Below are 14093 nucleotides of genomic sequence, written 5' to 3'. Positions count from 1 at the left end.
AAATATATTCCCAAGGGGGATGAAAGAGCACATTGGCGAACAACCAAATTTTCTTTGCCCTCATGAAGGTGGATCTTAGAATTTATGCTTTATGATTATGGACAAGAAAATCAGTGGGCCAAACACAGATGACAAGCTACCATTACTGCAGAGAGGCCTCACTTGTCGTGTGCGGCCAACCATCGGGCCTTCCAGGAAACTTTCTGTTGGCATAGAACATACACTGAACATCCCTCAGTATGAGGGATCGTTTAATGTACGGTGTGATTCAGAGAGGACATTTAAAAACTCTCATGTGAGTGTTGCTCAGACAGGACAGCCAACAGCCTGCAAATTTGAGTTTTATTTTGTTTCATTCAAAGTTCCCAGAACGTTATAAATACTGTTTTGTCCCTGTGCTTTCATATTGTGCAGGCACTGAGATTTTGTCCTCCAGTATTTCTCCCAACTACTAATATACATAGTCAGCAGCAATAAAGGGCAACCTGCAATCTGTCCCCGAACCAACTCACCTGTAGTGGCTTCTCCATTATCATTCTGAGTCTGTTGCCAGGCCCTCACAGAGAGGAATATTCAGTGTTCCTGACAGCTGAGCCTTTTATTAAACCCTCTCCCGCACCACACTTCAGGCTCAGAATCTGAGAAATGATCTCTCCCAATTCTTCCTTCCAAGTTTCTCATGGACTGCCCTTCCCACCCTCATCCCGTCTACACTCTTCAAACAGGCTACCCTTTCCTGGGCAGATTTCTGAAATTGCTCTGGTGGACAAACCTTCGATTTCCGAGGGCCTCAGGAAAGAAGTAGCAAAACGCACCACAAAAGGAAATGCACACTTGTGATGTTGAGCACAGCTCCGTAATGGTGTGTTTCAAAGAGAGGAAAACAACTTGAAATATTAACTGGTGAGCGTCAGAATTGTTCTTCAAAGAGCTGAGTGACACATAACGGAAAACATTGTAATGACCTGTTATTAAATTTAATACCCCCAAACAGATGGTGTTCCATTTTTTCCCCCAAAAGCAGATTGCTCACCTGATTGAAAAATTGTTTTTGAGCCCTTACCCCAAACCCAGTTGTTTAACTTCTGTTGTATCCACATGTGATCTGGTTTGTTTTCCTTACTTTGGAAATCTGACCATGACATCATTTCTACTTTTTTTCTAGTTGATACTTAAGGGCCCAAAACTACCCACCTTATTTATGTGAAGAATTACTGTTACACTGAGTCCCAAATTGTCGGGACATGAAGGATCTGCTAAGTTAAAGCAATGTCTCTACATCCCTTGGTCAAAAGGATAGATTCTTGTGGGCACTTACGTAGATTTCCCTGAAAAAGTCTCCACAGCTATCATTCTAACCCCACCTTCCAGTGCATTTCTGAGGGTCCCTGACTTGCCTTCTGCTCCTGTTGACTGTTTTTGAGGCGACACCCTCAAAGGGTCAGAGGGGCAGACCCCAGAGGTTCAGGCTCAGCTCTAAAACCCATGATCCTAGTGAGGGTGGTGGGACTTTTTTTTTCTTTAATAAAAACCAGACATTTAAGAAATCATTTTAAATCCTTATGGAAGCCGCATGATGCAGAAATAAATCCATCTTACTTTGACTTTGAAAATATTTTTATTTGAATAGTAAATAGTTATACAGTTGAAACAGTTCTATTGAAGCTTTCTATAAATAGCTAACAATTAAGAAAATAATGTATGTAGAAAAGAGATTGCATTTAAAAGTAAGAGCTGTCGGTTGTACGAGGGCTCCAGGGGCCCTCCAAGCAGAATAAAATGGTAGGTTGTCTGTAATTCACTCAGGTATAAAAGTTAAAACTTTTAACAGATCCCTTTAGAAAAAGGCTCTCTTCTAAAATGCACAGTGAAATGTCAAGAGTGGCAAGGGAGGGGGGAGGAAGCGTACCAAAAAAAAAGATCTGCAATCAAATAATATCATAATCTTCATAATTAATATAAATAAATAAAGAATAAATAACAATTACTCATAAATCAACATATACATTTGAAGAAAACTCATATAGTCCTACCTCAACAAAGATGATCAAACCAAAGAGTCTTACGTGAAGTATTGAGGCAGTTTCTACAGCATTTTCTGAAAATTCCCTTCCCTCCCCCCAAAAACAATCCCAAACAGACAACAGTTCAAGGCATTTGTGGCTATACTAAAGAAAACTCTTTTTTAAGCAATTTGATTTGTTCACATACAAAAAGGTAAAGCCAGACTCCAGCAGTTCACAAGCCATAATAAAGCTAATCGTGTGGGAAGTTCAATTTACAGCCTGTGAAATATAAAGGCATTTATTCCTCAAGATTCACCCAAAACAACCCGTACGCTACATACATAGAGAGCAGAGATTGGTAGGCGAGAGCAAACCGCATTTCTAGACCATGAACACAGCGAATACTAGCAAGAAAAACAGCTCTCCGCTCCAAGGGGTAAGCTTCCAACCACGAGACAAACGCGTACAGCTTTTCTCTCCTGTACAGAAAGAGATTGGCTCCTGTTGCGCCAAGGAGGGAAAGGGGACACAACGCAAAAGGGGGTGGGGGGGTCCAAAAGGAGTCACAACGAGAGGATCGGGGTTACCGTCACGCCACACCGAGAGAAGCGGAGACAACACTTTCACCGGGGGCGGGCGCCCCCGGCGCGGACGCGGGTTCAGGGCGCGCAGGGCGCGCTCTCCTCGTGGGTCTCCAAGAGAAGGCACAGTTCGGGGCGGGGGGCGGGGTGGAGGGCGCGCTCTAGCAGGCCGGACGCACGGGCACCTGCAGGAGGATCACCTGTCTGTTCTCGGACGGGTGGCACTTGTTGATGTGCCGCGTGAGACCAGGCGAGCTGTAGAAGGTGGCTGGGCAGTACTTGCAGGGGAACACCTGGGCGGCGTGCAGCAGGCGCAGGTGGCGCTCCTGGGCGCCCTTGCTGGGGAACGTTTCCCCGCACACCGGGCACAGGTGGCACTCGGCGGACGCGCTCAGGCCCAGCACGCTGGCCGCCTCGCCGTCGCCGGCCGCCTCCTGGGGCGCCTTCTCATCGGGCCCAGGGTACAAGGCCAGTAGGTCCTCAGCCGGAGGCGCGGGCGGAGCGCCCTTAGCCTGCAGCGCCTGGTGGTGCGCCAGCAGGTGCTTGCGCAGATAGGCCTGGCGGCGGAACTTCTTGGCGCAGTGGTGGCACTCGTAGAGCCCGTCCTCGGAGCCCGACTCGGACACGCCGCCGGGGCTCGGCGTGTCGCGGTCGCTGCCGCCGCCTGTCGCCTCCCGCGCCTCAGCCCTGGCAGCGGTTTCAGGCTCGGACGCGCGGGCGGCGGCGGGCGCAGGCCGCGGTTTGTGCCAGCGGCGGTGCGAGGCCAGGTTGGCGGGGCAGCTGAAGACCTTGGCGCACTCGGGGCAGCGGTACTCCACGCGCACAATGCGCGAGCACTTGTGCTGCGCCAGCGCGAACGGGTCGGCGTACTCCTCCTTGCAGAGCTGGCAGATGAACTCGCCCAGCGGCCGCGCCGCGCCCCCCGCCCGGCCCCGCGGCGCCTCCACCGGGCCCTCCTTGATCTTGAGCCCCAGCACAGGCGACGTGGTCACCTCGTCCTCGAAGTGCAGCTTGCGGATGGCTTTGGGCTTCTTGGCGCCCGGGGCCTTGGCTACCTTGGCGGGCGGCTCGGCGGCGGCGGCGGCGGCGGCGGCGGCAGGGGGCGCGGGCCGCTTGCCCGGGGGCCGCAGGGAGGCGGCGGGGGGCAGCGGGGGGCCGGGCCCTGGGCCGCGGGCCGCCTCGGCGCCCGCGGAGAACGCCGTGCCCATCTTGAGCTCCGCGGGCGCGAAGAGCAGCGGGTCGCCGCCGCAGGTGCCGCCGCCGCCGGTGCCGTTCGCGCCGCCGCCGCCGCCGCCGCCGCCGCTTCCGAGCAGAGCGGCGGGCGTGGGGAAGGACTCAGCCGAGACCGGCGACCCGAGGTTGAAGCTGCGCTCGAAGTACTTGTGCTTCTCGTGCTCGCGGCTCACGGGCCGCGTGGGGCTGTAGAGCGGCGCCGGGTGCGCGGCCTCGGGGTTGCCGAAGTGCGCGGCCCGCGGGCCCGGCGGGGGAGGCTGCGGGCCCGGCGCGCAGGCGAGCGCGGCAGCGAGCGCCGCATGGGCGCGCTCGGCGGGCGGCGGCAGCGGTCCCGGCCCGGGGCTCGGCGCCGGGGGCGAGGCGCGGGCGCCCCCGCAGCCAGGCGAGAGCAGCAGCGCGCGGTCGCCGTCCTCGCCGCCGCGGACCCGGTAGGACACGGGCGTGGACTTCTTGCTGCGCTTCACCAGGAAGCCGCGGGGCATGTTGGCGCGGCGCGAGGGCAAGGCACTGGCTCGGTCCCACCTCCGCGCTCGGCCCTGGCGGCCCTCAGTGCCCCCGGCCCATGGCCCGGGCGCGGCGGCTGCGGGACTCGCGTGGCGCCGGCGGCGGCTCGGCCCGGCTCTGCGCCCTGCACGCGCGTCCCTGTCCCCGGGCCCGGGAGCCGCTCCCTTTTAACTGGGGGAGGGGGCCATTGTTCTCGCCTCCCGCTTCCCCCGGAGCCAATCAGCGCGCCCGCAGCTCCTCCGCCTGGTCGGGTGGGAGGGCGACGGGGCGGCAAAAAGGGGGCCGGGACTCGGGGGTCGCCCGGTAGGTGCGGCAGATGTACCTGAGGGCGCGGGGCCCCCGCGCGCGCCCCGCTGCCGCCCCGCCCGGCGCCGCCGCCCCGCCCGGCCCAGGCACACGCCCGGCCCCGCCTCCCTTCACGGTCTGCTGCTCCTCTATGGGGAGGCGCACGTGCCTGGGCTTTGTGTCTCTCCTCCGGGGGGCGCGGAGCCGCCAAATGGGCCCGTCCATCAGCACGACAATGCACGCCCCCCTCCCGCGCGGGGATTACCCGCGGGTCGCGAGCAAAATAGCAACAAAGGAGAAGAATGGTCCCAAATATGTCAGGAGGGTTCAATCCGCGAGCCGGAGCGGAGGGGGAAGTTGTGCGCGCTGATTGGGTAGGGGCGGCCGTGGGCAGCAGCAGGCGCGGGGGAGATCTGAGTGCGGCTGCTGGGGCGGGAGAGGGGTCGGGGGAGGCGCAGGGACTCCGCCTGGTGTTTGGGAAATAATCAAAAATCGAAAATAGCGGCAAAGCCCGGGCGGCCGAGAGCCTCGGCCGGGTGGGCCACGGGACCCAGGACCCAAGCGAAAATGGGACCCTGGGGTTCCAAACTTGGGTAGAGGATCTGGCCTTCTGGCTGCAGCCGGGGGCGATATTTCCGTTCGCGGCCTTCGTGCGCCCGCGTGCGTCTGGAAGATTTTATCTCGAGTTTTAGAAACAGTTGGCACCGCACTTCTTTAATCGCTAGCAGACGCAGCCCAGGGGCGGGGCGCGGGGGGGGGGGGGCAAGTTAGGCTGGGTTCCAAAAGAAACATGAATTTCTGAACTTTCTTTTTTCTTTTCTTTCTTTCTTTCTTTCTTTTTTTTAAGTTCTCCGAGGCTCAAGGATTGGCATCCTTAGAGGAGCCCGGCCCAGGCCACTCAGCCTCCGCGAGGCTGGGCTGATTCGGAAGGAGTTGGCCAAAGGCCGAAACGCGCGGTCGGCCGCGTGCGCCCGGCTGAAGTTGGTTTCCGCTCTCCTTGCGCCGCCTCATGCATTTTCATTCGGAGCGGGCATTTTGTCTGCCGGCTGACATCAGATGCTAAATCAAGGGCTCCAATCAAGGCGCAGCGGAATAAAGGGGCCGCCTGTCTGGGCGCGAGGGCCCCCCCGGAGCCGTGCCCCCTTCACCTTTGTGAAGGAAATTAACCTCCCGCTATTGAGCGCCGGTCGCGGCCAATCTGGACGCAAAAGAGACGCGTGCTGCCGGCCGGGGGGGAGGTGGGGGCAATCTGTCCTCAGAGGCAGGCTGCGGCCTCGGAGAGGACAAGCTGCCTCCCCCCTTGCCACCAGGAAAAGACAACAGCGAAGATCCACACACTCACAACCCCCTACCCACCACCCCGGCAGCCCCGTTTGGACCCAGATCGGGCCCTTTGCCTTCATCCTCTTCCCAGCCCAGCCCCAAGGAAACACAAAAGGCAGAATCTCCGGGGGACCGGGGCAGAACCCCAAGAGTGCATAGTGGGCCTGATCACCCATCACTAGGGAACAAATCAAAGCTGCAGAAAATGTCATTATGTTGTGAGGAAAATGTCACTCACTTTATTGAGAGAGAAGGAAACGGACATTTTTTCTGGAAAGCTCTGTGCTCCTATATAGATCGTGCTGAGTTTTGCTTATGCGTAATGCCACTGAAGGTATTTAATTGTTTTTGGATTTTCCCTCTGAAAATACCCTAGCGGGGAAATTAAGCAGACTCTTTTTTTTTTTTAGAATCCACATGAGTAATAAGTTGTAATGGGGACAATTGTTAGGCTTAATCAAAGGGTTAATCAAGTTGGTTAATCAAAAGGAAAGATGTTTGATGATTTTATGTTTGTGATCTTTTTTTTAACTCAGACCTAAAAGAGAAGAATACATATAATGGAATATATCTTGAAAGCTCTCACCCTCGTTTCAAAAAATGCTAACTGCGGTGAATGCTAGTCCTCAAAAAAGTTAGAAATTCTAAAATGAGTTTATCTAAAATTCATAAATATGTTTCAATCTAAAAGTAACTGATGTTGTTTCCTTTGCTCTTTTGAACGCTGATTAATACTGCCGATGAAATTAGAAGTAGGAGAGGGATTCCGGGACAGCTTTGGCCAATTTTATTTTCTAATCACGAATCCCATCTGGATTGTGGAATAATAGGGCGGGGGCTCGGCCTGCCGTCCTCAACTGACTGCGGGGTATTTGGTCTTGCATGTGTAACACTGCTTTCATTCAACAGATAACAGCGAGTTAGTCACCTTGTGAATCCTTTAAAAATAACAACACCCATAATTGTAAAGAGGGCGGGGGGGGGGGCAAAAAAACCAAACCAAAGCAAAATCCTTCCTGAATGCTGCGAATTCAAACGGGTTCTGTATTAAGCCCAGAGAATCTATTGAACACTATTGAGATACTGAGATTCAATGGATCTTTTGCTTAGTTTGTGGTTTTTAGTCTTGTCAGGGAAAGTGAAATCTGTTTTCAGACAAGTACGGTCAAAATAAATAGAAACTTGAAAGATGCTAGTATTAGAAACTAATTCCATGTCTCAGGACTGGGGAAGAATTAGACTGAGGGCGCACGCACACACCAGCAACCTCCAAGTAGGTACAGCCTTGCACCTGCTCGTAAGTTTCCGTTGTCTTCTGAGCGATCTCATTTCTCAAAATCTGCGCGCCTGCAGTCCCCCATCCCTATGGGGACTTCGGGTCGAAACATTTGTCTTCTTCTGGGAAGGGCAAAGCGCCATCACGCTGTGCTCCGGCGGCCGGCCTTTACGCACTGAGATTCCAAGTGGGCGCCGCGTGGAGTTGGGTCGGGGAAACACTGAGCATGCTTTGCCTCCCTCCAGAGGAGCTTCACCGGAGTCGGCGAGCATGGGGATCCAAGGCAGGTCCCCGAAGTGTCCTTCCCAGGCCTCGGGAGACTCCTCCCCTTCCTGTGGGGTCGGTCCTGGCAGCGCTTTGGAAACATTCGTCAGTCTCATTGCTTCTGGTCCTTGCAGACCCCGCTACGGGTTCTTCCTTTGACGCCGCAGGCGCTCAAAAAAAATTTTTTTTTTTTGGTGCTGGTGTCTCAGGTAGCCGTCCGGGAGCGCGCCGGGGTTCACTGTGAACCCCAGCTCAAGAGTCTAGCCCCGGGGAGTTTCTTGAAAGCGTGAAGCTTGGATATAGGCGCCAAAGCGGGGGATTTCGGCCTAGGAATTGCCTGGTGGGGTGTCGAGTTGTCCAGGCGGCCACTGAGCTCCCGAGAGGCGGAGACTGGAGGGTCCGCAATCCTACCGCACAGCGCGTTTAGAGACACTGGGAGGGGCGAGAGGGGGTTGACAGCGCTCCCCCGCCAACACTCCTAGCCCCACTCTGCTGGGGACCCCTCTCCGGGACTCACAGAAGCCCCACCCCAGGCCCTCCTTGCCCACCAGCCTCGACCCGGCCTGAACCGCGCGTTACCGCCGCCGAACCCGCCGTCAGGTCCCGGAGGGGCCCGCGCCCCAGTGCGCGGGGCGAGCGCAGGGCCCGAGCCGGGGAGAGGCTTTGTGTTTGCAGGAATGAGGGGTTGTTGTGTCAGTCCCAGGGGCACGCGAGAGACACGCGCAGCCCGCCCGCCCGCCGCCCCGCCCGGCCCGGTCCGGCCTCCAGGCACCTTCCGGGCCCCCGCCCGCGGGCCGTTGCCTTTGTTCGGCACATTAGCATAAAGCTGCCATGGATCTCTCGTTTAAATAATTCCACACAAAAGAAGAGTGCATGAAAGAGAGCGAACAAGGGAGAATCCGCGAGGCTGCGCCTTCCGCAGGGCTCGGGGAGGGACCGCGCTCAAGTATTTCCCTCCCCTCGAGTTTCGAGTGCCCCTGGCAATCTGCTGCGCACCCATTATTCGGCCGGGGGCCGACGGGGTGGTTGGCCGCCTCTTTTATCCTCCCCAGTGTGCCGTCGGGGCCACCGCACGCTCCGTGAAGTGCCCTCGGGGCTGTTTGTTTTTGCCTCGGGTGGGACCCTGTGGGAGGGGAGGGGGGCCAGAGGCTCCCGGGCCCCGCGACGGGAAGGGTGGTATTGGCAAAGCCAGAAAATGTGGAAAAGCCGTAAGCAGAGAATTATGCCAGTTAAAGCTGGAACGGCAGTGAACGGACCGGGATGACATTGAACGTGGGGGCGCACGAGGGAACTGCTTGCACCTGTGAAGCGGCGACCCCACTGCCCGCGCGCCGCCGTCTCAGAAAAGGCAGCGACAGCACCCCCAGCAAAAACTGACCGGAAAGGCCACGGGACTCCGATCCTACTCCTCGTCGCCTGCCCCAGGGGGGACCAAGAGGTGGCCAGGCCCCTGCGGGCCAGAAGGGGCGCACACTTCGCCTTGGCCTCAGCGCCCCCTTTCTTGTGGCTGCTTTGGGGTTTGGGTGTAAGTGTTCAATCCCCGCGCCCACTATCCCTCCCCTACCCCCCTCTCGCTCCCTGCGACTCCTATCTCTGGCCTCCCTCCTCCTCTGTCCCACTCCCGTCCCTCCTGTGCCCCCTTTCCTCCTTCTCCTACTCCCCTTGCCTCTTTCCCCACGCCTCCCTCCTGTCTCTCACATCCTGACTCTCGCCCCCACACCCCAGGTCCCACTCTCTGTCCCGCCACCCTCAACTCTCTCTCCCTTAGACTCTCTCCTTTTTTCTCTCTGGTTCTCTCCCTGCGGCTCCCCCCGCCCTCCCCCGCTTTCTCTCTCCTCTCCCCTCCCGTCGGCCGGTCCTCCCTCTCCTCCCCAGCTCTCCTCTCCCCATCTCTTTTCCCTTCCCCTCTCCCCCCTCCCTCCCTCTCCCCCCACCCTTCTCCCCCTCTGGCTCTCCCTCCTCCCCGCAGGCCAACGTGTGTTATTTTATTTGTCTAGAGAGAGCCTATTTGTTCAGTGATGTGTGGCCTCCTGGCCGCCGGCTTTAATGGGGAATGCGGAGGCTTGGTTTCTGTGAGCATTAGCATACAGCTGCCGGCTCGCTGCCCCGGCCGGCGCTCGCCGCATCCCAGCCTTATCATCACCTCTTCTCTCAACCAGAAAACAATCAACAGCTCCTCACAAGCGGCCACTTTCAAGCCCCTCTCCCTGCTTCTTGGCTAGCGCTCCCTCACCCGGTGCGGGGTGCACTCTCTCTCCCTCCCTCTCTCTCTCTCATACACACACACTCTTCTTCTAAGGGTAAATATTGACTGGCTGGCTTTACATTTTCTCCTCCATGCAGTGCTCCCTTTCCTCTATCAGCTTGTCTTGTATTTTTCTTTGGCCTTCCTGTGATATTTGGGTGTCATACAAGAGCCATTTTGGGAAAGGGGGTGGGTATACTCTATCACACACCCACATACCAGCATTAGAGGCCTCTGTGAAGCATATAGTCAGGTGCATGTGATTGGCGGGAACAAAACTTGGGGAAATTAACTTTGGTGTTTTCTTGTCACTGTGCCTTGTTCAAAACTATAGAATTCCAAGATCGGCCTTTGAGCCCAAGATGTCCCCAGCTCAACAGCAAATGCTGAAATATGCAGGGACTTCATGCATTCATCTGTCTCTACAGAATCTATGGCTGAGCACGCGCAGAGAAGTCCAAATATCGTTCTCTTTGAAGCCCTTTCTTTGGCCAGGCTTTATCATCAGTGAGGAGTAAATATTCTCTCGAAGCCCTTAACACAGCCAATGTCAAGCCCAAATCAATGACCCTTGGGTTCTTCTCTTACTCTTAGAAAAGTTGTCCCTGGGTGGTAAAATGCTGAAGTCCACACAGAGATGCTGAAGTTCCTGCCCAGACCCAAGAAATTACTCACTTAGTGAATATGGGATGACAATGAGAATGACCCCATCAGACATTTTGTAGACTAAAACCCATTCTGCACATTTTTCAAATCCCAGCCTACTTTTTAAAAAGCAGCAAAGAAAAACTTACTATCACATGAATGCATGATTCAATTTTAAGGTCGGCATTGTCATGTGGGGTCGCATTTATGTGACTAGAAGGCTTTTAATGGTAATACTTGATCGCAGAAATCCTAACTGTTGATCCTTTGAGGTGGTTCTGTTAGTCTCCACCCAAGGGTCCCAGGGCCTGTCACAGAAACTCGCTCCTTTTGCTGATGAATTTGATCCAGGACCTCTCAGGGGAAGGGGGCAAAAGGGTGGGGGGATAGATCCTCAAGCTGCCTTATTCGCCAGCCCTGAAATATGGTTCCACGTGTGTTGGTTTGCAGTTTGAAGAGCCAACCAGTAGGGATTGTTCTCCAAGTTACACAGTTTGTAGCATGTGGCCGAAGCTGGGCCTCCCTCTAAATGACCCATGCACATTTGTGTAAAACATACATGTGAAGGAATTAGTGGACCGTATTGCTTGCTTTTGCCTGCCTCAGAAAAACCAAACCTAGCGTTCTGGAACAATTTTCTTTTTGATAAGGGGTATATAATTCTGTAACACCAACTATGATTTTCCATCCTAATAGCTGTGTGACCCTTGTAATTGTGCCGACTTTGGCTGAATGTTAACATAAATGCAAAAAAAAAATTGAAAAACTGGAATTGCATCCATGAAAAACAATTTTAAGCCCTGCTGATCAAAAATTCAGTCGTGAATTGTGTCACGCTATCTATTAAAAGAGATTCAAATAAACGAAAACTATTGTTGTTCCTGCACCCATATGTTTTCTAGTGAGCACTAAATTTGCTTTATTTATAAGAAAAAGGGTTTCTGAGCCACATTACAGGTGACATGTACCAGAGGCCCAGTGCAAAGCAACAGTGTGAAGGGTCAAAGGAAAGGAACTACAATGATTTCCCACTACTATTTTCTCATCTAAAACCTGCATGTGAGCCTGTGTGATCTTTGAGTTTTTGTTCTTATAACCTACAACGTTACAATACAGAAATTGTAATAACAGCTGCCTCATTTTCAAAGTTCACGTAAACAGTTCTTATGTTGTTGGATTACAGGGCTAATTCCTCATCGTCTGTTTCACCGATTTTCCATACTGGGCACATGGTTTTCTTTTTTCTCACCCAGGAGTATTACTGGGTAAACAGGTGAAGAACTGAGAAAATTGGCGGCAGAGCATTTCAGGAAATCTATCAGAATCACACCCAACGCAAAAACAAGTCTTACACAGTGCATCCCATTTTATTGCTGAAATGGATTATTCTGCACTGGAATATGCCTGGTGTTCAGAAGCGTCTCCCTGCCCCAGAATAGAGACCCACGGCCGTGCGCCACCTACTGGAACGATAGAAAACTACAGACGTTCGTGGAGGTGGAAAGGACGTCCCAAAACCACGATGGTGCTCGGTTGTCAAGCCAGGCTTCAGAGAGGTTTCCTATTTATACGAGCACTTCCCCGAACTCCACGTGTGAACACAATAAAGTGGAGGCCGTGGCCACAACTAAATGATGCCTGGCCACGCGTACATGGGCAGGTGGTAGTGATTATAGTGCAGGTAGTCAAGAATGCTCTTTTCCACCAGCGACTTGTAGATGGTTTCCTGGTAGACTCTTTTGAGATATTTCCGGGGCTTCTCCTTCAGGTTAATTTCCTCATCTTCTATCTGCCGGGCTAACTGTTCTATGGAAGGAAGTTCTTCCTCCTGGAAAATACAGGAAGAGGCCAGATAACAGAAATTACTCGGACAATAAGAGGGCAGTTTCACTAAAATTAAAAAGAGTGCTCACCTTCCCAAGGATGGTCTTTTCCCCCCTAGCTTTTTAAATTTTTTATTTTTAATTGTGGCAAAATGCACATAAGATTTACCGCTTTAACCATTTTTTTTTAATATAAAGGATAATTTATTTAAATAGAAACTCAGGACACATATATAAGAATGAATACAGAATTGTGCCATGTAATTCTACTTTCTGTCTGTGAGTTTACTACTCTGGGTACTTCATATAAGTGGGATCAAACAGCATTTGTCTTCTTGTGACTGGCCTACTTCACTTGGTGTTATGTTCTCAAGGTTCAGCAAGAATAGTAATTTTAAGTTCTTAATATTCGGATAAAAATTATCTGTAGCTCACACTTGTTTTAAAAATAAGAAAGGAAGTTATTAAACACTTTTACATGAAAACTTCTAGATGTTTCACGTGGTTACAGTCCTGTCAAGAAATAGGATTTAAAAACCCTTAAATTCTTAGTAAGTCAAATTTCATTGACATCTTTAAAGATAAGGCTCAGAGAGAATAGTTATTGAAAGTTGAGATATGCTGTGCATATCTGTAATATAGTAGGGGTTTTCCCAACATTTCATTATAAAAATATTCAAACAGAGGCAAGTTGACTGAATTGTACAATTAGCACCAGTGCACACACCACTGGGTTCCACGGCTAACATTTTACTCTATTTGCTTCATCATACACCTGCCCATTGATAGGAGGTTGTTATGCACGTCACCAAGGTTTGAGCTGAGTGCGTTCTGAACGCCACAGTAATTCCAAATTACCCCAACAGAAGAGTCACAGGGACTTTGATGGTATATTTACTTGAACTTCCAAAAGTTTTTATTTTGAACAGGAAAAAAGTAGATGACTTGCAGAGTTCTAGTGGATCTTAATTTATTAACAGTAAGAATTTTATAGATAGGAAAATAGGCTTAAACGATATGGAAGCATAACAGAATTATCATTTGATTATTTAAGTGAGACACTACCAGGTTTTGGAGATTACACACACTTCACTTGGAAGAACAGTCAGTGGGGCTCAGAGGACTTCAGATTTGTATCAGCTCAACAAAACAGTGACAGAGAAAAAGGCACCCGATGCCCAGGACTTCATATTAGAGGTGCTGAAACATTTGAGTGCTGCTAGCATGTCCCCAAGCGTATATTCCACAAGATTCCTTAGTTTTTCAGAGAATTATATCAAGCAAAAATGACTTTACAAAAATTGTAGAAGATTTGGGGCTCATGATGTATGGTACTGTTCTGACAATGGGGTAAATACTATAAAATCACAAAATGGAGCTTTTATCTAAGACAAATACTGCTCTAGATTATAAACAGATTTTTGTGCATTTGTCTTTCATAGTGTGTCCTCTCTGTGTGACCATCTCCGCCTCATGTGACCATCTCCCCTCTCTGTGTGACCATCTCCCCCCATGTGACCATCTCCCCCCTCATGTGACCATCTCCCCTCTCAGTGTGACCATCTCCCCTCTCAGTGTGACCATCTCCCCCTCCAGTGTGACCATCTCTCCCCATGTGACAATCTCCCCCCCTCAATGTGACCATCTCCCTCTCAGTGTGACCATCTCCCCCCCTCAGTGTGACCATCTCCCCCCCAGTGTGACTATCTCCCCCCCAGTGTGATGATCTCCCCCTCCCGTGTGACCATCTCCCCCCTCAGTGTGACTACCGCCCCCTACAGTGTGACCTTCTTCCCCATGTGACCATCTTCCCCCCTCAGTGTGACCATTTCCCCCCTCAGTGTGACCATCTTCCCCCTCAGTGTGACAATCTCCCCCCCCCGTGTAGGTGCCGCACCCCCCCCGACC

The 14093-nt window shown here is 52.6% G+C and overlaps 2 protein-coding genes across 2 annotated transcripts in view; both read right to left on the bottom strand.

The window, feature by feature from the left end:
- Window positions 1-1635: 1635 nt before the first annotated feature.
- Window positions 1636-4397, bottom strand: INSM1 (INSM transcriptional repressor 1). Its single transcript, XM_032420125.1, has one exon. The coding sequence runs from the start codon at window positions 4300-4302 to the stop codon at window positions 2749-2751; it is 1554 nt and encodes a 517-aa protein (XP_032276016.1). The 5' UTR covers window positions 4303-4397; the 3' UTR covers window positions 1636-2748.
- Window positions 4398-11761: 7364 nt separating this feature from the next.
- Window positions 11762-14093, bottom strand: part of CFAP61 (cilia and flagella associated protein 61) — a 296977-nt gene continuing 294645 nt past the window's right edge. Inside the window, exon 27 of the mRNA XM_032420163.1 lies at window positions 11762-12190. Within this exon, the coding sequence (XP_032276054.1) occupies window positions 11990-12190 (201 nt within the window). The 3' untranslated portion in view covers window positions 11762-11989. The remainder of the gene's footprint in view (window positions 12191-14093) is intronic.

This window comes from Phoca vitulina, unplaced genomic scaffold (assembly GCF_004348235.1).
Source record: "Phoca vitulina isolate PV1807 unplaced genomic scaffold, GSC_HSeal_1.0 scaffold22, whole genome shotgun sequence".
In the NCBI taxonomy this organism is placed as follows: domain Eukaryota; kingdom Metazoa; phylum Chordata; class Mammalia; order Carnivora; family Phocidae; genus Phoca; species Phoca vitulina.
Note: the sequence above shows the minus strand (reverse complement) of the source record. Positions and strands in the feature narration are given on the sequence as shown.

Bases quoted from the DNA above. Each gene is read 5' to 3' on its own strand.
- INSM1 (XM_032420125.1), bottom strand. From the start codon at position 4,302: ATGCCCCGCGGCTTCCTGGTGAAGCGCAGCAAGAAGTCCACGCCCGTG.